This window comes from Rhea pennata, chromosome 4, assembly GCF_028389875.1.
Source record: "Rhea pennata isolate bPtePen1 chromosome 4, bPtePen1.pri, whole genome shotgun sequence".
NCBI classification, from domain to species: Eukaryota; Metazoa; Chordata; class Aves; order Rheiformes; family Rheidae; genus Rhea; species Rhea pennata.
Genome location: NC_084666.1, coordinates 6,509,174 through 6,534,241, shown reverse-complemented (window position 1 = coordinate 6,534,241; position 25,068 = coordinate 6,509,174). Strand labels below are relative to the sequence as shown.

Here is a 25,068-nt window from a genome sequence, read left to right as displayed (position 1 = left end):
CTGCTCAGTCCTGCGAGAGAAATAGCTAGGAAATGGGGAAGGAATTAGGGAACAGCATTAATTAGGGAGGCCCCCGTTCACGTTGCACCGCACCAGCTCTGCCCTTTCCGTGCTATTGCTATTAGACCTTCAACAGTCACAGGGTGATGGGGGAGGGGGGGGGAAGGAAAAAAAAGCTTTCTTAGCTGCAAACATCTGAGATCTGGGCTAATTTTATCAGGAAGAAAAGTGTCTTTTTATTAGTGTTCCTGTTTCTTTCTTATTTATGTTCTGGAAAACGTCTGATTTTTTCTGTCGGGTCTCACGTCGGTGAAACCTGCTGCTGAGGTCTTCCTAAACACGGCACAGGTTTACAGTCCTCAAAGTCCCGTCAACAGGCATTGATGACAAGGGGAATTATTGGGCTTTTTCATAGTTTTCATTGGAAAACTGTACAGGGACGAGCATCACCCAAAAGAGTTGTTTCTGGACGTGCTCCCTGCTCAGTGCCACGGGAGCCTTGGCCCCACATGGCGAGGGGGTCTCCAGCCCCGTCAGCCCCCGTTCTGAGGTTGCCTCCGGGGAGCAGGTTTCCTGCAGGGGCCCCGGGTTGGAGGGCGAAGAGGGCACGGTCTGCAGGACTGTGCTGCTCCTTGGTGACTTTTCTCTTTAAAGTCAAGACAACTTGCATGAGATGAGCCCACAAGGTGCTTTGGAGAAGGAAAGTTGGGTTTTTTCCTTCTGCAGAAGTCACCCAGGGGCGGCAAGGTGGAGAGGGCTTTCCCTTTTAGGGAAGCACCCAAACCTTGGCCCTGCTTTGCCCAGGAACGGGGCTCCCCGTGCTGCAGTGGCCGTGGCTTTGCCTGTGGCGATGGGGGGGCCGTGGGTGGGACTGCTCCTCGTGTCCGGGCGCGTTTCGGTCCTTGCAGATGCAGAAGTGGAGCGGGGCTGAGGCGCGGGTGCCCTTTGCGCCCAAGCGAGACGTGGGCTGCGGTCAGCTCGCAGAGCCTGGAAATCCCCAAATTTGTGTACGTGGCGGGGAGCGAGTCCTTGTGCCAGTCCAGGTAAATCTAAGCGCATGGAGGAAGTGTTACCCACATAAAGACCCAGCTCAAGCAGCGTATAAATTAGATTATGAGACTTTTTTTTTGGGGGGAAAAAAAGGTTTTATGGAGCACTGAGGAAGCTGTAAGCATGTTGGGCATCCCAAATCAGACGTTGCATGTGGGAGACTGGTCTCGCTCCCCCCCCCCCCAAGAGCGCGACCGTGCCCCAGGCCTGGGGGACCCCCTGCTCCATCCTCATCCCTGGGGCTGAGCCTGAGCAGGCTGAGCCTGGGGGTGGCCCCCCCGTATTGCTCGGGGTTTGCCCACATCCGGGCAAGGCCGTTCGCGTGGGACCAGCCCGGCTGGCTGGAGGAAGAGATTTTAGCAGGGCGGGGGGGGAGGCAGCCTCACCGCTTGGCTCAGCACCAGTCCCTGGTTGACTTTATTTACTGTTAGAGCTTGTGTTGCCCTTCCTGGGGCTGCCTGAAGCTTGGCCTTGGGCATATCGCGTTGTCTGGACTCCCTCTCCCACTCTTTGCAATCTCCCGCAGGAACAGAGTGCCGCTCAGACCTGGGCCACCTGGAGTTTTTGTTCCCATTTAACCCTTTTGGGGGTAGAGACACAGCCAACGTCTTGTCTCGGGCTGCAGGAGCAGGTCCTGCTCTCAGCCCCTTGGTGACCATCCAGCAGTGTCCACGCTTGGTGCCATGCCACAGAGGACGTGTGCATGGCACCAAGCCTGCATGACTAAGCTGCTGTACAACTTCTTTGCCATTTCTAAGAAACATGCCTATACCAGCTACACTTTGACCTGCTGCTGCTGTCTGCAGGCTGCTGCAGTGACCGACACGTTTGTCAGCAAAGTCCTATCAACTGGCTTTGACAGGAGAAAAATAAAAGCATTTACATGCTATTTTATAAGATGAACACAGACCACGAGGCCCCCCCCATATACCTTCCCAGCTCATGGTACTGAATCCCTTTTTCCACAATGTTGTGCGTAGCAACACACAGAGCACACAAGCAGCCTGGTCCCATGCAATGTGAGCCTGCTGAAGCGTTTGGTCCTTCTCAGGCAAGTGGCCCTGATGGCAGGAAGCCCTCAGCAGCCTTTGGAAAATGCTCAGCCTTTTGCAGGGTCTGGCCCAGTCTGATTGAAAGCTGCTGTGTGAAGGAAAATCTTAAATAAAGTTGTGGTACTTCACAAGGACCAAATCTGTGTCTCACACTGCATGTCCATGGTTGGTCTCCATCACGTCCTTCCTGGGCTGCAGGCGGCACCCTGGGGAAGGCAGGCAGGGTCTCTAGAGGACCTCTCCGCCATCCTCGTCTTGCTAGTCTCATGCCTTGATTCAGGGAAGGTGTGGCCTGTGGTGAGCTGAGAGCATTCAGGTCAGGTCCGGGGAGGGCTCAGCACCATACAGAAGAGGGCCCATGGTTTCCTTTGTTGCTGGCCAGTGCAAGGTGACAGGAGGAACCAGAAAGTCTTACTGCCTGTGGACATGAAGCCACAGCCTCCTCCGCAGCCCTGCAAAGAGATGCTCTCTGTCACCTAGATCCCTGGTCCCAGCCTCTCCCCTTCCACCAGTGACGCCTGGAGTGTCCCAGCATCCAGCCCCAGGCTCTCCTGGGGGCTGTGAAACCCTCCATCATCCTGCTGGGGAGGCACACATGGGTTTGGGAGTGTTCCCACAGCCCAAACCTCTGTGATCAGTGGGACACCCTCCGGGGGGTGGGGGGGAGAGGAGATGCTTGGCCCACTCCTTGCCCTCCCAGACAGTTGAGCCCCTCTCTGCCCGGTGGCTTACGGTGGAAGCGGTGGCTGGTGGCAGCCAGGCAGAGCAGCAGGGTGAGAGCACATGTGGCCAGCGGGACCCAGACGAAAGGGCTGCAGCCACCTGGAGCACAGGAATGAAACGGTGCGGCATGGTGAGATGCTGCCTCTTGAGCTGAGCACCCTAGAGATCAATCCTGCCCCAACCAGCCTGATCCTCGTGCTCAGGATTTGAGGACATCACCAGCACCTTAAGGTGTCCTTTGAGGTGGTAGTAAACCCTGGGGCATCACAGGGAACTTAGCCATGTTAATGTTTTTGTGGAATCCTCATCCCCTCCCAGGTGCGCCAGACACACATAGGCCTGCTGCTGCCACCACAGCTCTGCACACCCAAGGGGTGACATCAGCACTTGCCGTTCCTCATTCCTCAGGCAGAGCTAAATAGAAATGTCTCCTGGCCCTATGTGCCAGGGTCTACACCCCTGTGTACCCCCAGGGATCTCTCCTAAAAAGTGAGGGCAGCTCCATCCTGAGCTGAGGGTTGAGATGGACCTAGGTGCCCAACCACACGGGGTCCTGTCGCCACAGCCTGCTACCCTCGGACAAACTAAGGCTACACCCCAAGGATCAATGAGGATCCAAACACACAACGGGGACTGAGCTGAGCTTGGCTCACACACGAGTCCATCAGCCTCAGCAGTGCATGCTAAGGGCAATAAAACCCTCTTGCAAGGCAGCTCGAGTGAAGATGGTGCTGTACCTTTCGTGTCGGCAGGTTTGCTTTTGGTGATATACCGTGTGGGCTTTTTGAAGGGTGGTGCTCGGGTGGACTTCGGCGGCAGAGGCAAAACATCAACTGGGTGAGAAAGAGATAGAAGTTTGTTAATCCTGCAGTGGAAGTTTAAAACAGCAGGCAGGAAAGTCTGGAAATTTTAGCTTTTAAATGATCTCTTTCTCCACTGAAGGAGATGAGTCTTTGCACTCCAGTATTTCTGCCTGCATTGGCTGCTGTTTCCAAAAGTTGATACTATATATAGTGTGGTCCAAGAACTTCTGGAGCTAAGCCAAGCCTTTCCATGTGAGAGACCCAGCCTGAGACCTGCAGAGTGCAGGGTCTTCTGCAAGATGTCTTCCTGCTTCACTAGCACATCTCCAGGAGAGCTCTCGCACTTGCTAACAGCTCAGTCCGCCAAAACTTAGCTCAGGAAGTGTGGATTTAGCTCAGGAAATGTGGGTTAGACGAGTGGACAATGAGGTTGAGAACTGGCTGAAAGGCAGAGCTTGGAGGGTCGTCATCAGTGGCATGGAGTCTAGTTGGAGGCCTGTGGCTACTGGAGTTCCCCAGGGCTCAGTACTGTCTCCCATCCTGTTCAACTTCATCAATGACCTGGATGAGGGGACAGAGTGCCTCCTCAGCAAGTTTGCTAATGATACCAGGCTAGGAGGAGTGGCTGACACACCTGAGGGCTGTGCTGCCATACAGAGAGACCTGGACAGGCTGGAGAGCTGGGCGGAGAGGAACCTCCTGAGGTTCAACAAGGGCAAGTGCAGAGTCCTGCACCTAGGGAGAAATAACCCCAGGCACCAGGACAAGCTGGGGGCTGACCTTGTGGAGAGCAGCTCTGCAGAGAAGGACCTGGGAGTGCTGGTGGATGACAGGTTGACCATGAGCCAGCAATGTGCCCTTGTGGCCAGGAAGGCCAATGGTCTCCTGGGGTGCCTTGGGAAGAGTGTTGCCAGCAGGTCGAGGGAGGTGATCCTGCCCCTCTCCTCAGCCCTGGGGAGGCCTCATCTCGAGTACTGTGTCCAGTTCTGGGCTCCCCAGTACAAGAGAGACATGGAGCTCCTGGAGAGAGTTCAGCATAGGGCTACAAAGATGATCAGAAGGCTGGAACATCTGCCCCATGAGGAACGGCTGTGAGAGCTGGGCCTCTTCAGCCTGGGGAAGAGAAGACTGAGGGGGGATCTTACCAATGTGGACAAGTACCTGAAGGGAGGGTGTCGAGGGGACGGGGACAAACTCTTTTCAGTTGTCCCGTGTGACAGGACAAGAGGCAATGGGCAGAAATTGAAGCACAGGAAGTTCCGCCTGACCGTGAGGGGGAATTTCTTCCCTGTGAGAGTGACGGAGCACTGGACCAGGTTGCCCAGAGAGGTTGTGGAGTCTCCTTCTCTGGAGATGTTCAAGGCCTGCCTGGATGCAACCCTCTCTCAACATGCTCTAGGTGACCCTGCTGAGCAGGGAAGTTGGACTAGATGATCTCCAGAGGTCCCTTCCAACCTTACTGATTCTACAATTCTATGAACTTCTGAAAACCCTGCCCTTAAAAAGTGTATTTCAAACAGCCTGAAAAAATAAGTAGAGTGGAAAAATAAGCAGAGGAATAGGTAGAATGAGAAGATCTGACCCTCCTCTAAAGCTATAGTGTTGTCACCAAACTGACCCCAAACCAAAACGGGCTGTTCGCTCATGCTTGTGGGATACCGAGTTTCTCAGCGATTTCAGACTCTGTCCAGAATAAAAGAACAAACATGAGATAATTTGTGATTGCATGGGTTGGATTTCAGGAGCTTGACCTGAGCCCCTCGATGGCCACAGAAGTTAACAAGGGCCTTTAACAGCATTAATGCAAAGCATATTAGGCAAACAAGGGCAGAAGGTTAAGCAAGAGAAAAAGAAAACTTTCTCAAGCTACATTTACTGCCAGACACAGTCTCATTAGCACTGGCCGACAGCCAGCGGCAGGATTTGTTCCGAGAATGGGATTAATGTGTTCTGCAATATTTCCAAACCCGATTTCGTATTGCTCTGCTGACCAGAAACACGGCGAGCTACTGGAAAAGCTCCTGTCGGTGCAGAACCCAACACCTGATCCTGACAGTGCCTGAAAAAAATCCCCTCCCCTCCCATGGTCTTTGGTCTTAACGCAGCCGAGCAGTTTCCAAGTGGCCCATTTCCTTATTTGAAGGCTTTGCATCGCTGCCTGTTGTGCTGCTGACGATGCATTCACTACACAAAATCAAAAGTAACAGGAGATTTTTTTAAGGGATCCCTGGATCTTTTTCATGTTCAGGTTAGTATAATATTTGCTCAGAAGTGGATTTTTTTTTGCTGATAAAACAAGGCCTCAATTTATTGTGGTTGATACGGGTTATAATGTAAAACATTCATCTGTCTATTCAAATTGCTCAGGAAAAATTCCCACTAATTATGTATCTGTATATCTGACTACTCATACTGCTCTTGCCCAAAATTCCGGGCAATTCAAAACCATTTTTTTGTTCTTCTGTCTGAGATTGAAATTCCTGTGGAAACCACCGTTAATTTAAATAGAAAAGGCTCTCCAGTGCTCCAGGACTCACCTGAGACATTAAGTAACTGGGATTTATCTGGATTACTTCTCCTATACTTAATAATAGATTTTAAAAAAGGGAAGTTAATGACTATTCATTTTATCCTAAAGGGAAAAAGAAAATGCCCAGTGAAGTCTGAGTTCTCCCAGACCATCTGTTGGGATTTAGTTTTAGATTGGAGTGCCCTTGATCATGTGGAATTTTCGCTATGTTTTCAATGCTTTGCTTTTGGGACATAGATATGTCTGTAGCTGATAAAACCAATACTCCTTTATCTGAAATTAGTTTTTCCTCAAGCCAGCAAGAATCCAAAAAGTGTTTCTGAGCCAGCTGAACGAATGCAATTTGCAGGATGCTATTTGCAAAAAGAAATGTAGCGGTAGAACCAATGTTTTAGAGCCAACTCCTGTAATTGCGGCTTGGCTAAGTGAGTTCTTCACCTCCCTCACAGGCAACAAAGAACAGGTTGAAGCCTGCCTCAAATACATTATTTTTTTCTACCACTAACCCTCTGCTCTGTGATCAAGGGAAATGGGCTGAAAAGAACAGCTCTTCCTGTGCACGAGGTCTCCTGCATGTCCCTCCGCAACAGGATCTTCACGGCAGGCCTGATTTCAGATTAGATGGTGGGCTGACAGCCTTGAGGATTAAATCCTGATTTATGTGTAGAGTAGGCTTGAAACTTGCAGCCAGATCCACCGGGCAGGAGAAGCCCACTATCCCCGCAGGAGCAATGCCAGGGGTGAAGTCCCCCAGTTTTGACAATATTATAATTTGGAGAAAGGTAAGGAAGAACGAGAATGTGGAAGGACCTGTGAGCTAAAGAGGGCACATATCTAAAATCTCATCAGAAGTATCACAAGGGGCTAGAAGAATGCAGGGCATCTCCGTATTTTGGGTTGAGCGGCTTCCCTTGGAAGTCCTAAAATGACAGGACCAACGCTGGGCCCTGAGCATGGCCAGAACTGGTGGCACAAGAACTACCAGATGCAAGCTGTCTTACAGTACAACCATTTGCTGTATCTTCTGCCTTATGAGGTCTCTTCAAGGAAACCCCCAGAGCCCAAACCTTTCCTGCTCTCCCTACCCTCAAAGCTGAGAGGATCAGGGCACCTATAATCAGTCATGTAGCTCCTTGGGGACCCTCTCAGACCAGGCCACTGGCATGTCCCCAAGCCTGGGGCCAGACGGGGCAATGCTTACCCACACTGAGCCTTGTCCCGTTGCCAAAGATGAGCTCTGAGGACTGGGAGATGGTGCAGTAATACGTGCCGTTGTCTGAAGCTTGGAGGTGGTGGATCTGCAGACTGTAAGAGTTTTGAGAACTTCTCCCATAGATGCTAAACTTCTCCTTGTTGACGTTTGTGCCATACGTGGTTTTGCCCAGTGGATTTGAAAATACCAAGAACTGGAAAAGTTGCGTCTCCTGGTTCCATCGGTACCAGTACACCCCAAACTGATCTTTTTTCATGTGACAGATGATTTCTGTTCTGTTGTTAGTTTGGGCTAAAATATGCCCTGGAGTCTGAAACAAAAGTAGACTTACACAGAAACCTGCAAAAAAGACAGAAATACATTGTCATGCCTTAGCCATTGCTTTTTTTATATATATGGCAAGCACACATTTCCTTTTGAGGTTAATAACGTCAGTAGTCACAGATCAGGAGGTCACATCAGTGAGAAATGGGGGAGTCTTTACCATGAAACCCAGCCAATGTTTCACTGAAGACCTTTCTGGGTCCCTAGCTGTTTTTTTGGTCAAAACATAGGTATTTATTGTCCTGCAAATGTTCATCTAGGAGGAAATTAAATGGCAGAGAGGGATGGAGGGGTGGTCCCTAGGGTGCCCGCGGGTCTGCATGCTCGTGGAAGGGGCTCTGATGTCGTCTGGAGAGCTAACAGGGCAGCAGGCTTCGCTCCCCGTGTTGCCAGCTCCGGCGATGTCGCTACGCGTCTGTCGGTGGCCGGTGCTTCTCTCCCGAGCCTGCTTGGCTTGGAGCCCCAGTTTTTAACCGGCGTTATTTTAGTATCGATCTCGTGCTCTGAAGGGGAAGGAGAGGGACTCAGGGGCAGCCGGTGGGCTTGAAAGCTTCAGCTAGGCATTGCCACACTGGGGCTTTGCAGCTTGGGTGGAAATTATCTCCGTAGTCCTCTGCTTTGCCGGACACCTGAACGATATCTGGGTGAGAGAGGAGAGACCTAACATGTCCTTGTAAAAGAATAACAGGGGACTTACAGTCCTTTTTTCTTTTTGTTTCCCAAAAAACAATCCTACAAGGCTGCGAATACTCTGAGACCAACAGAGAAAACCTGCTGGGGAGATAAAGAGTCTCTCTCTTCCCCCGCCTGTTTCCCAGGAGCGTTTTAAAGTCTTGCAGGAAGCTGAACATAACACATTTTTTCACTTCTTTGCCTAAAAATGTCTGTATTCCTTTAGAATATGGCACATCTGTGTTTTAGAGGGGCAACCTTCAAAACTTTGCTGTGGGAAACACCTCGGTGTGTTGGCCGAGCCCCTGGGGTGACATCTGCCAGGACTTGGGGCACATCAGGGTCCCTGGCTGGCGCCCCGAGGCCCCGCTGTGCCGGGCTCCCAGGGGGAACGACAGCCCCAAGAAACCCTTTGCGTTTTGAGGAGACGAGCCGAGACGGCGCTCAGCTCGGGTCTAAGTCAGCGGTCAAGGCTGTGCAGCCTGGCTCCTGCCTCAGCCCCGCGCGCTCGCCCCGCGCCGTCCATCTGCGAGGCAGATCCACCTGCAATCCGCCCGCAGATGCAGCAAACCCGTCTGCAACGCAGCGCGTTTTGATAACGGGCTGATTTTTTGGTAGGGCCCTTTGGAAACAGTCAGCCCTTGGGTGCAGTGGGAAGCAAATCTGGCTGCATATCCATCGTCTGTGCATTATGTAGGCAGCGGGGATAGGCGCCAGCTTAACCGGTCACAGCACCCGCACTTTGGGAAGCAGCAGGTGCTTCATCAGGAGCTCCCCAGGGCGCGTCGACACTTGGGGAGCTGCAGTGAAAACCCACCTCTGCAGCGCCTGTGCTGTCACGCCTCGGTCTGCAGACTGTCAGGTCGGGGGGTGACAGCGTCCTGCGACGGACGCTATGGCCGTACGTCGGGACCTAAATAATCCGCACGCTGCATCACACGGGATGTTGCTGGTAGATGGGGACGGCTCTCGCGCGGCTTTAGCTGCTGGCAGCTCCCGGCCGCCGGAGGATCTTACCTGGGAGCTGGAGGCAGAGGTAGAGACGGAGCCACCGGCGTGCCATGGCGGCGCGCGGGGACGCTGCGGTGTCACCGGGGTCCCCGGCGAAGGTGCCGGCCGCAGCTTTTCCCGCGGGGTCGGTCCTCCGGCAGCGGGTCTCTCCCGTCGGGCCGGCGGCTGCCCGCTGCGAAGGAGCTTTGCACCCGTCCGGGGAAATCCAAATCCCGGCCCGAGGAGGGTCCCCACCGCGGCCGCCCTGTCCCACCGCTCGCCGACCTCTTCCAGGGCGTAAAGCCACCGATCTTCCAGCTCTGGAGGGCTTCGGGTCACCGCTGGGAAGAGGAAAAATGAAAACTCACGGAGCGTGGTGATTTCCCCCCGTACTTCGTACTACATTCGTGCGTTTTTTTTTTAATCGAGGCAATTAAGAAGCAAGAAGTTAATTTGGGGGCTCGATGTTAAAGGAAGAAAAAAACAAACCAATGAACCTGCGCTGTCTTCTCCTCTGTTAAAATTGGAGTTTATACTAAAGAAGGAGAAGACGCGGTTTTAGAAGGCAAGTTGCTCAGTAGAGCCGAAAGCAGCAAAAAAAGAAAAGGTAATAGATGAGTCCGTGATGCCTCATCAAAGCCATCGCTCATCTCGCAATCCTGCGCGCAGCTGCTCTCCGGCAATGCAAAGCGACCAGAAACCGTTCAATCGTCTACAGATTCTTTTTTTCTTTTTTTTTCTTTTTTCTCTGGGCCTGGAAAAACACCGAACGCGGGGCGAGCGCTCCGGCAGGCAGCTCCGCGAGGCGTCGCAGGGTTACGGGCCACTCCGGCAACAGGCAGCAAGAAACCGCAGACAAATTTGGTGGGCGACAAACCGCAGAAGTAAAGAAATTCAGCTCGTTGCCGGGTTGTCGCTCTGTGGGCTTTGATGCTAAACTTTTTCAGGGCAGAAATATTTAAGTCATGGATAAAATATCTTTGTATCTTTTTTTTTTTTTTTTTTTTTTTTCTTTAGGGGCATGTTGAGAGCTTTGAACCACTCAGGCTTTCCAGTTTGAATAGTGACCTGCGTAATATGAAACTGCAGTGGAGGAGAAGGCAGCTGTTGTCACTAGCCTGTAATATTTGCAGTATTTCCAGGTTTGGGGAAAAAATAAAGGTGCTGTTTGGTGTGAACAGGCAGGTGCTCGGGAAGGGGAGTTTGGCCCGTGCCCATCTCGCCGAGCTTTGCTCTGCTCTTTCCTCTCCGTTTAGGTCTGGAAGGGGAAAAGGTCTCAGTGTTGCTCTAAAGTGTCTCATGTCCTGCTATTTACAGCCACTCTGAAAGGCAAAGCCAAGGCGGGGAGACGAAAGGAGGGGAAAGCGCCCCAAAACCTCAGCCGAGGCGGGGAGCAGAGGACCTGACTCCCTTTCTGCTACCCCAGTTACCTCCCGTTCGGTTTTCCCCTTCCGTTTCGCGCTCCCGCGGAAGGGAATTATTCCAAATATCTGCAGGGCAGAGCTCGGTGCGCCTCCTGGAAGAGCAAGGGTTACTCCTTTGAAGCCGCTGTTTATACCCGCTTCAGCTATTTCCCGAAGGCCAAGCGGTTCTCAGGACCCAGGGCTGCTCCTGCAAGAAAATATTTTGGAAGCGGGACCCTTTTCGTCTGGCGGCTGGTCGATAACCCGTGGGAAAGCCGCCGGCCCCCCCAGCTGCCGTTTGCACCTTCCCCACGTTGTTTGGGGTTGCTCGCCTGGAAAGAGAACAGCCGGGTGCGGGACGAACCCATCTCCCCGCCGACGCGAGCGGGCCCCGAGCCGCCAGCCCCCGACGGCGAGCGGCGGCCGGGCCGAGGTGGGGTGTCCGCCCGCTGCCTGCCATCTCGCCAGCTTCGTTACGCTTCAGACTTTATTTCCCCCCCTTTTTTCCAGTTTCTCATAACAAAGCATCTGCTGGCGGGGTTGGAGCGAAGTGTTGGGGAGGAAAAAAAACGGGGGTCACCGTGCAGCCCCGCTGCCCCTTCCCAGCTGCATTTCCGTCGCCGTGAAATTCCCCTTTTTGCTGCAGAGGCGCTGGCCAGGCTTGGCTCCAAACGCGGAGGGCTGGAAAGGAGCCGGCGCGCGGCACGGCGGGTCGGGCGCCCCGGGGACGCGGTCCGCCTGGGTCCGTGCGGGACGAGCCCCCGGGATGCTCCTGAGCATCCGAAAATGCAGATACGCAAATCCCGAGAGAACGGAAACATCGTAAAATTAAGGATCGGGGAGGGCTGCTCCGGGAGGCTGCACGGGTGCTCTGGTGACAGGTCCAGACCCCGAGTTAGTTTTCTGCTATGGAGCACTCAGGACTTGGGGGAAACCGAGGCGATACAGATACGGAGGGTGGGAGCACCCTCTCGGGAGCCGCTGGGCTCACGCTCGTGGGTAAAAATTGCCTTTGTGCCCATCTGCACGGCTCTGGGCGGCCCCAGGCGTCGAGGAGCCTCAGCACCCAACACACCAGGTCTGCAGGGAATTGCCCGGTTTTGGAAGGAAATCTTGGCTTTTTTCTGGGGGGAGAGGGCAGTGAGAATTCAAAAGGGATCAAATGAGGGATGTCCGGCCAAAAAGGGGCGTCTGTGTCCCCTCTGAGGGTTTGAAGCCCGCCTTTATCCTCGGCGGGCCGCGTCCGCGAGCCGCTCTGCCCGTTCCCGCGGGCCGATACCGCGCAGAACGGCGGGGGGCGAGGGGCGAAGCGGCCCCTCTCCGAGCGGAAACTCCGCGGAGGCCGAGCAGACGCGGGGGCAACGGCGCCCTGATCTGCAGCGCAGTTTTTCGGTGTGATTCTATCAATTTCCATGTTGCATCGTTTTGACAGAAAAAGAAAATCCCGGTGGCTCTTACCTGACAGCTTGAAGTTACTGCGATTAGTCTTTTTTAGGTGAGTTTATTCCGCGCGAAAGTCGCGGCTTTGCGGAGAAGTGGGGAAAAGCTGCGCTCAGACTGACAGCATGGGCACATAACGGGAGGAGTGAGACCTTTTTTCTTTGTAATGGCATCAAAAAAAAAAAAAAAAAAAGGAGGAAAAGAAAAAAGAAAAGGAAGAAAAAGCAACCGTGGAGGTTTCTAAAGTGCTCTCAGCTAAAAATGTGGTTTAGGGGGCAAGGCTGGGAGGCCGCGCTTGCCTCCGCAGGTGCAGGTGTACAGCTGCTCCCGAGCCCGTGCACCACCGGGGTCTCGACCGCCGGCGGCTGCCACGGTCTGACCCAGATTGGGCCGGGCACAACTTTGCACCTTCCGAGGTCCGAGGTGGCGGCTGGCGAGCTGCTGTCTGAGGCACGAGTGCAGCTCCTGAAGTCCAAAGCCGCAACGAATCCGAACCTGAACTACGTGAATTTTCCTGACGGGGGGGATTCGGGGTGCCGGCGGGCCGGGGCGGCTGGGACACTTCCAGCTCTCCCCCTTCAGGCCGAGCCGGGCACTCGGCACGAGCGGGGCTTAGCATGGGACTAATAACTAATGAGAAAGGCAGCTGCTCTTGTGCGGTGTCAGGCTCCCTAATCAGCCCAGAAGAGGATAAGGATGGGCAGGGAAAGTGGCCTTGGGGAGATACGGGAAGGAATGTAGCACCTGAGGGGGGAAGAGCCACCGAGGGAGTAAACAGCAGCGTTATCAGCCTCAGGCAAAGACCTGCGAGGGCTATAAAAGGTGCCGGGGACAAAGACCCTGTTAACACCTTGAACCTAAAGGTGCCGAATCCACGCGGACTTCCGCAGCGACCCTCTCCAGGTTCCCGAGACTCCCAGGACGTCTGGCCAACGGATTGGTGAGATCTTCTTGTTGGGGGCCTACAAACCTCTGCTTCGCCTTGCTCACTTGTGCGCGTACCCCCGGGAGCTTGTCGGACAGACAGACCGTCATCTCAGGTGCTGCCGGCTCGGCTGCCTGCCGCCCAGGTTTTACACTGCCCAAAGGTTTGGCATCCCTGGGCGAGCTGCTGAAATTTGAGCACGCTGAGGTAGACAAGCTCTTCTGGGAAGATTAAAGGGCTGCAGCCTTCCTTTGGGGGTGGGACGGAGGTGCTGGTGTTATGATATCTTTGCTTTGAGGCAGCATCGTTTGATCTCGCCCCTTGCTATGATGACTGATATTGTCAGTAACTGGAAGCTGGAGCAATTTGTGCTCCAGAAGTGTCTCCCTCCTATTTGGTCCCCGGGAGCTTTCCAGGGACCGGAGGCCTACCAGCAGCTATGTCAGCAGTGGGAGAGCTGGTCAGAGGAATCGAAAAAGCCCAAGCCCACAAATAAGTGTAAGAAACGAGCTGCACTGCAAGGCTTGCTGATGGTGGGCAGGGAGTTGTCCAAATTGCTTAAGGAGGCACTTGAGAGTGTGCAAACACTGGAACAGGCCAAGGGCGAGCTCAAAATGCAAGTGGACAACTTGCGGGCAGAGGTGCAGGGCTTGTGCGGTGACTCTCTGAGGAGCGCGGTGGAAATAACCCGGCTAGAGAACAAACTGGGCTATGAAAAGCTGAAGACGGAGGAGTTAGAGAAGGAGGTTGGCAAATGGATAGGCGAGACGCATGACGCGCAGAGCGCGGTCCGGGCGGTCCTGCAGGACGTGCAGCGGGACCGTGGCACAGGTCCTGACCACAAGGTGTGCCATGCTAAGATCCAGGAGCTGCAGGCAGAGCTGGGGGTGTCTCGGGGCATTGTAGCTGCGATCCAGGGGAAAAGGACGAGGTTTGGTAACGGTGACAGTGAGGACAGCTTGGACCAACACCCGCCGCACTACGACTATGAGGATGATGTGTGGGGAGCAAATAGTCCCACGAGACCTTCTCCTTATGCCCCCCTGAGGGAGGAGATGTGTCAGCTGCAGGGAACAGACGTGGAGGCTGCTAAAACTAAAAAGAGCCCGGCCGAGGAGCCGACCGCCCACGTCCCGCTCCAACCCATAGATACTAACAGGGCCCTGCTGTGGTTCACCCCTGAACAGCTAAAGACGGTGGGGAAGATGCTGGGACCTCTGACAAAGGAGACGGCCGTGAACTGGCTGTCCAGAGCCCAGAGGCTGCCGAGGTGTCAGAGCGGCAGTTCGGTCAGTGATCTGATAGACGTAGTGAGAAAGTGCATGAAACCGGATGACTTTGCGGCGCTGCCGGGCGATGTGCAGATGGGGAACGTGCAGGACATCGGAGACGTTCAGTCTGCGGTGCTGAAGGTGTTTTTCCCAGAGGTTAACCCCTTAGTGTTGTTCCACCAGGAGAAGCAAAACCCAGAGGAAAGGCCGGACGCGTACGTTAACAGGAAGAAGATGTTGTACCAGATAGCAGGGCTGCCCGGGTCGAAGGACTCCCCCCTTGACTTTGACAGACCCGAATTCAAGGAGCCGCTGGTGGTCGGGTTAACCCCCCCCTTGCGGGTGATAGCGGGAGGTGATGCAGCGAGGAAACCGCTGTCTGAGCTAGAGCAGATCCTTACCCAGAATTTCGAGTTGCAAAAACAAGCGTTCCCGGGCTACATGCTGGGGGGGAAGAAAGGGAAGTCTGCAGCCATGTCCTTCCAAAACGCGGGGGTGAGGAAAATGCAAGGAGACAACCGGAAAGATCCTGAGGGCAAGAGCAGTTCAGGGAAGGAAAACCAGCAGGGGCTGAGATTTCAAAAGTCCAATCCTTGGAGGGCTGAGCTGAGGAAACGCCTGATAAAATATGAGAAGCAAGAAGACATCGATGGCTTGCCAGATGCTGAGCTCTTTCGAAAGCTGGCGCTGCATGAAGCCAAAAAGCACAGCAGCTCAAACCCCATAGACCCGGGGTCTAAGGCTCAGCAATAGGGCTGCCAGGCACCTGCATCGCCCCTTTTTGTGGCACCGATTAAGACCGATTCGTGGGGGCGCCTGATAGTTGATATAACTATTGGAGGAGGGGTGCTTGGACAAGTGATGTTAATTGATACTGGTGCCTCTTATTCAATTCTGGATATGGCCCCTGGTGAAACTGGGCTCTTCCAAACGTGTGAAATTATTGACATAAACAGATCAAACGGCCAAAAATCCTCAGTGCCATTTACCGGGCCCATACCATTTGAAATTGGCACTGCCAAGGGGTCAGAAAAATTTGGTAAAATGGAAATGAAAGGAAAGCCAGGAATTTTAGCCATCTCCTCACTTACAAAGATGGGAGTGGTGGCCGACCTGGCAAATCAAACGCTTTTACGTTGCCCCCAAGGAGATGTACAGATAATCCCAGCTAGTCACAGAGTGATGTCAGTAAAAGCCCCAGAGCTCCTGGTCCACCCCGAATGGGAACCCCGCGTGAAACGGGTCACAGAGCAATTCCCACAGGTCTGGGCAAGAAACAAACTGGACTGTGGCCAGATAGACACCGTAATTGTGATAAAGGGGCCCGATCCCCCTCCTCAGCAGCAGTATCAGTACCCCGCTGAGGCTGAGGACAGCTTGTGGGACACAGTGAAAGCCCTGCTGGAACAAGGGGTGCTGGTTGAGCAACAGAGCAGTAACAACGCCCCGGTGTGGCCTGTGCGGAAAGCAGACGGGAAAACTTGGAGGCTGACAGTTGACTATGGTGCCCTCAACCAAGCCACCCCTCTGAGAACATCAGTGGTGGCCAGATACCCCGACGTCATGGCAGCCATCTCCCGGGGAGCCAAGTGGTTCTCGGTGCTCAGCCTGTGCAGTGCGTCCTTCGCCATCCCTCTGCACCCAGAGTCCTGGTACAAGTTTGCGTTCACTGTCCGAGGACAGCAGTACACGTTCGCTAGGGTGCCCCAAGGGTTTCACAACGCCCCTGCCATCTGCCACACGCACGTGACGAGGATGTGGGATAAGCTAAGGCACAAAGCAAATGTGTTATCCTGTGTCAGCGATATCCTCATTCATACCCGGACTAAAGAGGAGAATTTGGAGGTTCTGGCAGAAGTGCTGGAAGTAATCCAGAAAACCGGGTTCAAAGTTAGCCCAACAAAGGCCCAACTGTGTTGGAAGGAGGTGTCATATTTAGGGGTGACTCTGGGAGAAGAAGGGCGGTCATTGGAGAAGCAAAGGGTGGAGTTAATACAGAAGGTCTCAGCACCCGCAGACGTCACTACCTTACGCTCGTTTTTGGCTCTCGTGAGATTCTCACGAGAATTTATCGAGGGCTATGCAGAGAAGGCTGCCCCACTATGTAAGCTCCTAAAAAAAGATGCCTCGTGGGAATGGGGACCAGAGCAGGATGAGGCGGTTAAAACCTTAAAGGAGAGTCTGGTGCAAGCCCCTGTGCTGGCACATCCCCAGGTGGACAGGCCCTACGAGTTGCAGTTGGAGAGCACACGGAAGGGGCTCAGGGCCGTGCTTAGCCAACACCACGGCCCTGATCTTCTCCCCGTAGCATACGCGTCGCGGCTCTTGACACCAACAGAGCAGCAGTTTACGGAATACGAAAGAGAAGTTTTAGCCTTGATTTGGGCCCTGCAGCACTGGGAGTACCTGGTCGGGTCGGCCCCGGTGCTGTTACGAACATCACACGCCCCGGTGAAGTATCTCTTGTCAGGGAAGGGTAGCGAAGGCCCCGTGTGTTACCCCAGGCTGGCTAACTGGACTCTGAGCTTGCTCCAGAAAGACGTCCCAGCGGAGACACAAGAGCTGTCTCCAGGAGCCTACAGGTTGACCATCAGTGGAGAAAAAGGTGATGAGCAAGGTGGTCCCCTTGCTGAACTGAAGCCACGGCAGGCACCCTTGTTTGAGAGCAGCGTTAACCTGTCAGAGGCAAAGGCCAGAGGCTATGTTGTTTGGTTTGTAGATGGGTCAAACTACCACGAGGAGGGAGTGCCTTACACGGGATACGCAGCCGTGAACAGGGCGACGGGCGAAGTGGTCAAAGGGAAGTGCCTGCCGCATTCGATTCAGGCTGCGGAGCTGGTGGCGGTGACAGCAGCCCTAGAAAACACGCCGGCGGATCAGCCGCTGGCCATATTCTCGGACTCGGGCTGGGTGGTGAGGGCAGCGCTGGAGTGGCTGCCGCTTTGGAGGGAGAGGGACATGCAGTCCGCAGATGGCAAGCCCGTAACTTATGCCAAAAAGCTGCTGTACCTCGCAAAGCTGGCCGAACAAAGGGCCCACCCGGCCCAGATTATCAAGGTCAAAGCCCACAAGAAGGGAACCGAGGAGGCAAAATGGAATAAGGAGGCTGATACTAAAGCAAAGCAAGGAGCTAAAGAAGGCCTGATGTGGAAGGCCAGCAAGCCCTCAGAGAACGGCCCGATTTCAGTAGCTCCAGGCAGAAATAGAGAGAGCGTGGACTTGCTAGGCTTGCAAGCACAAGACCCAACCCTCCGAGATTTAATGCAGGGCAGGGAATATAAAGGGTGCAAAGTGTGGAAGGATATCTCAGGTCTGATACTAGCACGGCGGGACGGTGCAGACTTCCCGGTGTGGGTTGTGCCTGAACTCGTCCGAACAGAGTTGGTGGCCCTAGCTCATGAGCAGGGGCATTTGGGAACAGACAAAACCTTGGTGAGGTTACAGGGTGCTGGATGGTGGCCTGAGATGAGGGATGATGTGGAGAGGTATGTTAGCAACTGCCTAACTTGTGCAGCCAACAATCCAGACGCGAAGACAACAAAAGGCCTCCTGGGCCACCAAAGGATTTCTGGACCCTGGAGCAAGCTGCAGATGGAGTTTATTGGACCTTTGCCCCAAACAGCACAAGGAAACAAGTATTGTCTAGTGATCACTGATAATTTCACCAGGTGGGTAGAAGCATTTCCAGCTCGAAACAACACAGCCAGTGCTACCGCTAAGATCCTGGTAGAGCATGTGTTCTCCCGATGGGGAGTACCCAAAGAAATTGATTCAGATCATGGCCAACGCTTCATCGGAGAAGTCACGAAAGGGGTGTGCCAGGCTTTAGGGATTAAGCAAAAACTTCACATCACAGGACATTTCCAGAAACCGGGATTGGCAGAGGGACCTAACCAAACACTGAAGACAGCGCTGAGGAAACTCATAAACCAGCAAAGGAAAGACTGGGATCAGAAGCTCCCGTTAGTCCTTCTGGCGTTACGAGGTGCCATTGCTTCTCATGGAATTTCTCCCCACAAGCTAATTCCTGGAAGAGACCCAAAGATGCTGGGACACTGGTGGCAAAGAGGGGAACCGCCAGACGAACTGCAGCCCCGTGTGCTGACAGACAGGTGGATTCAGGAAATGTTGAAGACGGTGTCAGCCACATACCACCAGCTGGCCTTAGCACAAGAATCCAGTGTCCCCAAGATGGATAAGCAACTGGGAGCATTGCTGCGGCCCATGGAGTGGAACACGGGCGACCTGGTAATGTATCGGGGGGTTAGAGAGAAGAACCAAGTGCTGGGACCCCAATGGATGGGGCCCGTTAGGATTGTTAACAAGGCCAGCCCCACTATGTACCAGGTAGAAATAAAAAAGGGGAAGAAAAGGCAGGAAAAGTGGTTCCATTCTTCACAATTAAAAGCATGGAAGGGAAACTAACGGGGCTGGAGAGCCCGCCTTGTTTATGTTTTGCAGATAAAGAAAAATGGAAGGAGATTGTGACCGACGGGAAGGGCGAACTTCGTGGCATCGCCAGCCCTGTTTGCACTACGGGGAAAATGCTTTCAAATTTGTGGTTGCAGGATTTGCTTTGATTTCTGGTATGTGTATAGCACCGAGTATGGAATGTGCCCAATTAAATTACAAAAACTTCGGAGAAGAAGTCAGTAGTTCCCTCTTAGAAAGACACTTTGGCAAAAGGGCCACAGCCCTGCACAGAATTAGAAGGTACACAAAAATTGGCACAGACTGGCCCTGGTCTCAAGCTCACATAAAATACACGGGAAGCATGGGATTAAATTCTAACAAAGGCCTAAACCTGTCAACAGTGGTTATGCACGGGTCTGAGGTTTACTTGGAAAACGAATGGAGCTGGGATAGCACAAACAGACTTCCTCAGTTGCTGGGAAAGGTAGGACAAGAAATAAAAGTAGGATGCAGGGTAGTTAATGGATCCACTTATGAGCGGGTAACTCAAATCTCTGTAACTGAAGTAAAAACAAAGAAAAGTCAGAAAAAAATCTGTGCCATGGAAAAATTGGATTGTTGGTGCAATTTCACGTTGGTCCAGCCAGTTTTTGTGGTCTGCCTTTGGGCCCGTAACAGCGTGGGGCTATCATTTAAATTCAAGATTAGCACTGCAATACGCTCATTTGCTGCCATTAAGATCCCGAAGTGCCATTTTTTGGCCTGGCATGCAGTCCAATATGCTGAAATTGGAAACCAGGTAAAATTAGAAATTAGATACTCTCAAGAAAGTATAACGGATCCCATGCAAATTAATGGTGCCAGTGTGACTATCACTGCCCCTAACGGCCACAAATGGATTGTGTCAGTAAACTGCATCCGTGAGAGCAAAACACTTAATAAATCTCAATTAAGTGCAGAGGGTTCATGGTATAATCAAGACTATGGACACTGTCCCCGCCCAATCATAAATCTTCAGGTATGGTGTCGAGGCAATTTGAGTGTACAGATGTCCTCAGAGCTTGGAGGAAGATGGCTAATAGGAGGCCCTGAAGGATTTAAAAAAGAGTTTACTATAATTGCCGTCTTGCGCCCCTTTGTTTCAAAAATAGGCCCTTATGTAGTTAAGCAAAATCACATCCAAGAATTATTAACTGGGCCTGTTCGGTCACTTAAGAAGGTGGTGTTATCCTTGTCCACAGTTAATGTTTCATCCGTCAGGCCGCACTGTACCCCCTTCCTATCTACCCTCTATACTGGATGGTTGGCTTGGCTTCACAGCCGATCCATCCATGAAGTCCGGACTAAGCGTGACCTGCTGTCCATGGCCCTGGGAGGAGGAGGAACCGGGCTTGGAGTACTCAACAGCATGAACTTTGAAGTTCTTGCCAATAAATTAGAGGCTGTAACTTCTGGAATGCAAGGCCTTATAAACCCCATTAATTCGTCACTAGCCAACCTAGGAATGGGGCAATGGCTCGTGTCAGACGTGTTGCCTATCTGGGAGCAAATAATTGAGAAAGATCACCAGGTGTTGCTGCAAGCACTGGGAATCGAGCAAAGTAACATATCCCTCGCTCTTAGTTGTATCCAGGCCCAGACGTGGGTGCAGAGTGTTGTTGCAGGTATATTGAGAGATGGCGACAACGGAGTCCTCCCCACCGAGATCCGAAAGATTGTGTGGGATGCAGCCACGGAGAAAGAGCGCCAGCTCCAAGCGTGGTGGAGACTAGTGAACTTCACCCACGACCAAGTCCTCAACGCAGTCATCGCCTACGTACTGACCGTGGCGGATGCCACCATTGAAAAGGTGTACCCGATCGTAGCCCTGGGAATTAACACAAACGAATCTGTGGTCTACCCCCTGGACCACAGAATGTGGGCAAGAGTGTCTGATAAGAAATGGCAATCTGTCGATTTAGAAGCCTGCATTTTAGAGCAGGGGCTGGGGTTCATATGCGAAGACGATGCCCTTAAGGCGAGCGATGTTTGCTTTGATACCAAGGAGGGAGTGTGCCATTTCGAGATCAATCCGCAGAGTAATAATAAAACTGCATTAGCTTATGTAGGGAAAGGATGTGTGTGTTTTAGAACAATGTGTAAATATGTAGTAATTAATGACATTTATAACCAGACTGTGTTTAATGACTCTAATATGTGTGCTTGCAACGTAGCTATTATTAGAGGCTGTGATTTTGTGTATAAGCCGCCTGTGTTTACTAGTCAATTGCTAATTAGAAACTATACCCTATATCATAGTATAACCCCAACCCCAATTGGTATGGATTTGTCGCTTGTAAAAGAAATGTTAGAGCATGCAAATTTACAACAGCTATTAGAAAATGCTAAGGCAGAAGCTAAAAAGATCCTAATAACTGTGCATCATGATGGCAATGTTATAAAGCAGGTAATGGAACGAATTAAGAGGGTGGGAGAACACCACTGGTGGGAAATTTTCTTTGGATGGTCACCCACAGCAACCGGCATCTTCAATGCGTTATTGCATCCTGTTGTAGTAATACTGATAATGCAGATCTGTGTGTGTGTTGCCATGATAGCGACTTGCTACTGGATGAGGCAGGTGAGACACTGCATCGACAAACAGCTAACAGGACTAGGTCTGGCTAAGCGCCTCCTACCATAGTCAAGGGCAAGACTGGGTTGGCCTCTGTGTTTGCCACCAAGAAGAACTTTGAGCTCCGCTGTTGGCTGCAACCCATTAGGCGTTGAGCGGTGGGGACACATGCCATACCAGACCTTGATGTGTGTGATGGCCACCTCTGTTATAAGAGGGCCACCAGGAGGGGAGTGTAGGCCAAGCAGCCCGCAGTTGGCATGAGTGACAGTTAGCATAAGTAACTTGTGTTTGAACATCCCACCCCCAAATCATCATAAGAAGATGCTGCTCTTGTGTGATTTAAGACTCCTTAAGCAGAGCAGAAGAGCATAAGGAAAGCCAAGGACTGTGTCTTTGGAAGGAAATAGACAGGAATGGAACACCTGAGCTAGGAAAAGCAGCCACTGAAGATGGCAGAGGTGTTACCAGCCTCAAAGCCTTCAAAAGACAATAAAAGATGACCAGAAAAGAAAAACCTGGACTTAAAGGAGCTGAATCCACATGGACCTTTGCAGCAACCGTCTCCAGGTTCCCAAGACTCCCAGGACGTCTGGCCAACGGATTGGTGAGATCTTGTTTTTTGGACCTGGACATAACTGCTTAGCTTTGCTTAGTTTGCATGTATTCAATAAAATTTGTGTTTTAAAAGATGGACCGTCTATTCAATTGCTGACTGCTCAGCAGCTTACTTCCCAGGTTTGTGCCCTTGTCTACACTGGTAAAAAGAAATTTCAGAATGAAAAAGATTTTCTTTTTCTTCTCTAGATCAGCATGACTTGCATTTTTGGTCTGCCGAATATTCACTGAAACACAAATATATCTGCCCCATCTCCTTCAGTCTGCCTCTCCTGTCCCCAGACAGGACTCCCGCACATACAGCCCCCGTACACACTCCAAGGCAGAGCAGCCTTGAGAGACTGGCTCATCTGGACTTCATCTCCATGCATGGAGATTTGGGCACTACACAGTAGATCTGGACCCTGAATCCAGAAGGTGCCTCAGAATAAATGAAGGCAGTCCCAAACTATTCAAACTATTTTAAAATAGCGGTAATTAAAAAATAAATAAAAGCAACCGGCTAACTGCCAACCCGTGTGTCTGATCTCACCTCCAAGATGAGATCTGCTCACACGCTGCTCTGTCTTAGCGTGTGTAAGGGGGGGGTCTGCGTGTGCCAGAGTCCTGTCTGGTCTTGGGAAGGAGAAGTGTTCCAGGGCCGGAGGGGAGGAATGCCAATTCCTCGGTGCAAAAAATCAGCCCAGTTTTGTCCAACAACACATATTGTTACTGCAGCCCAAGTAATAAACAAATACAGCTCTTATATGGGATACAATATATTTTGCAGGTGAAAAGCCCTTTGCAATCCGGACTGAAGTTAAAAAATTAAAGCAGTGGTTTGGAATCCAACAGACAACTGCTGGGCTAGATATAGAAATGGATTAAAAACCTACTGCACAAACACTGACGTAGGCAGTGCAAAGCAACTGCATATTGTCCCACCAAACCTTTTTTTTCTTTTTTTTTTTTAAGAAAAGTAAAAATTTAATACACTGATTTGCTAAAGACACTTCTCCTTAAGGAGCACATATTATAACTAAGCCAGTGAAAACCTGAACATATAAACCCTGTTTTTCCCACCCCTGAAAAAAAAATCCATCATCCCAGGGATGGGAAGTTAAACACTTGGCCTACACCTCTCCAACCCGCCTGGGGAAAGGCCTGTGACCACCCCCCCCCCCATTTACACGCTGCTTCTCTGCATACTTTACGCATATAAAAAAACTCACAGAAAACATCCACTCCTTTTAGTTAAGCAGCACTGACAGGGGGAAAAAAAGAAGAAAAAAACCCACCTTTTACTTGCTAACACCTTACTTAGTTCATTATAATTAATTTTCCCCCCATGAATAATTACCTTGTTACACCAAACCTTTGACTCTCTAATCTGTTTTTTCCCACACTGAAAAAAAGAACCATAGAAATTTCACATAATTCACACATTCCTTATTCTGCCCCAGACTTGCTCCTGAAGAGAGCAGCACAGCAGGGATGAGCTGCGACAGAGCCGCAGAGGAGGGGGTTTCTAAGCAGGTAAACCCGGGGGCTGAAGGAGAGGGGCTGCTCCTGCCTTCGCACGGTGCTCCCTAGCAATGGAAAAGGCAAAACAGGCAAAAAGAACTGCCAATAAGAGAGGGAGAGAAGAGGCTTGGACCGCACGTGCGGCGTCGCTGCTGTGGCCTAGGGTAGCTGAACGCCCCGAGCCTACGTGTAGCAAGAAGAACCCGAAACCACCACGCTCTGCAACTGCAACTAGACGCTGCCCTCCGCAGCACCGGCCCAGGCGTGCACGTGGCTTCGGAAAGCTCCTCAGACTTGGTGTCTTGCTCAGCACAGCAACCCAGCGGGGCTGTTTTCGGGCGAGCAGCCGTACCGCTGTGGCTGTGCTAGACTTCAGACACAGGCTGATGGTGGTGGTGGGGGGGAACCTTGGGCCAGAATTCTTGTCCACGTTTCAGGTGGCTTCAGTAGATCTGATAAAAGATCTTACCAGGCCTTGTCTCCTTTTCTCAGGCAAGAGGGTAAGGTGATTGTATTTATCCCCCGGCGCTTTTGTCAAACGAAGCTGGAACTGTAGTGGTCTGCAATGCAACCACTCGTGCGGTGTGGCAAAGAGAACCTGGCTGCTCACATCGCACAAGCTGGGAAGGTCTCCTTAGATGGCGGAAGCCTTCCAGTCCTTCTCAAGCACAGAGATGAAGCGTGGGAATGCTCCAAAGCCATCTGCAATGTACCAGCTTCCCTCAGTTTCAACTGGATCAAGTAATCACGGCTGACCTAAGGGGCAGTTTTCAGAGCTAGACCAGCCTGGCTGCCTCTGCTTTAGCCTGCCCAGCTGAGGTGTGCCCAAGCTCACAGACCCCACTGGCCTTGTCCTGGAGGCAGCAAATTAGGCTGATCTTTGAAATACTAGGGCCTAAGATGCTGCGGGGAAGCAGTTTTGACTCAAATGGAACAAGTGATGCTCTTGACAGTGCCTTGGAAATGATGGCAGAAATGCCGTGCTCCTCTGGAGAGTCTAAAAGAGCCAGCAATAGACAGGGAGCTTCTGAAGGTATAACAGAAGTCATTTCTCCCGGGGAGCCTTTTCTTCATGCAGGGCATTTGCATGTCTTGGGATATGTCTCATGAGACAGCAGGGTTACCTGGCAAGCTTAGGAGACAGGCCTTTCCCACTGCTGCAGGGGGTTCTTCTGGTCTTGGGACCTGTCCTGCAGCCACCTGGAAGTGCTACAGCAGATCTGCCCTTTATGTGAGCAGATATGGATGTTCGCTATCTCCTCGAGGCGATGGTGATGGGCTACACGGAGGGATCTGAATTATGGCTGCATGGGGCCACCCTCCCCAGTACTTACTGTACTGGCCAGAGCCAGCCTGGGGGTAAAGTTCAAATAGCTACACTGAACTTGCTCCAGATTGCTTTGAGTTTAGAAGGAATTTAAGCCTAGGATTTCCCCTGGACAGGCCTATACTTGAGTCTATCGCACAGAAAAAGCTCAGAGTTTGATTTCCCAGCCCCAGGTAGCTTAACAAATTTGTATTTTC

At 52.1% G+C, this 25,068-nt stretch overlaps 1 protein-coding gene across 1 annotated transcript; it reads right to left on the bottom strand.

The window, feature by feature from the left end:
• Positions 1 to 2,513: 2,513 nt before the first annotated feature.
• On the bottom strand, positions 2,514 to 9,430 carry CD8B (CD8 subunit beta). The gene is made up of 5 exons (XM_062574680.1): positions 9,385 to 9,430; positions 7,360 to 7,710; positions 3,563 to 3,658; positions 2,835 to 2,924; positions 2,514 to 2,554 (listed from the first exon to the last, which is right to left on the bottom strand). The coding sequence occupies exons 1-5, from the start codon at positions 9,428 to 9,430 to the stop codon at positions 2,514 to 2,516; spliced, it is 624 nt and encodes a 207-aa protein (XP_062430664.1).
• Between the last annotated feature and the right edge of the window lie 15,638 nt (positions 9,431 to 25,068).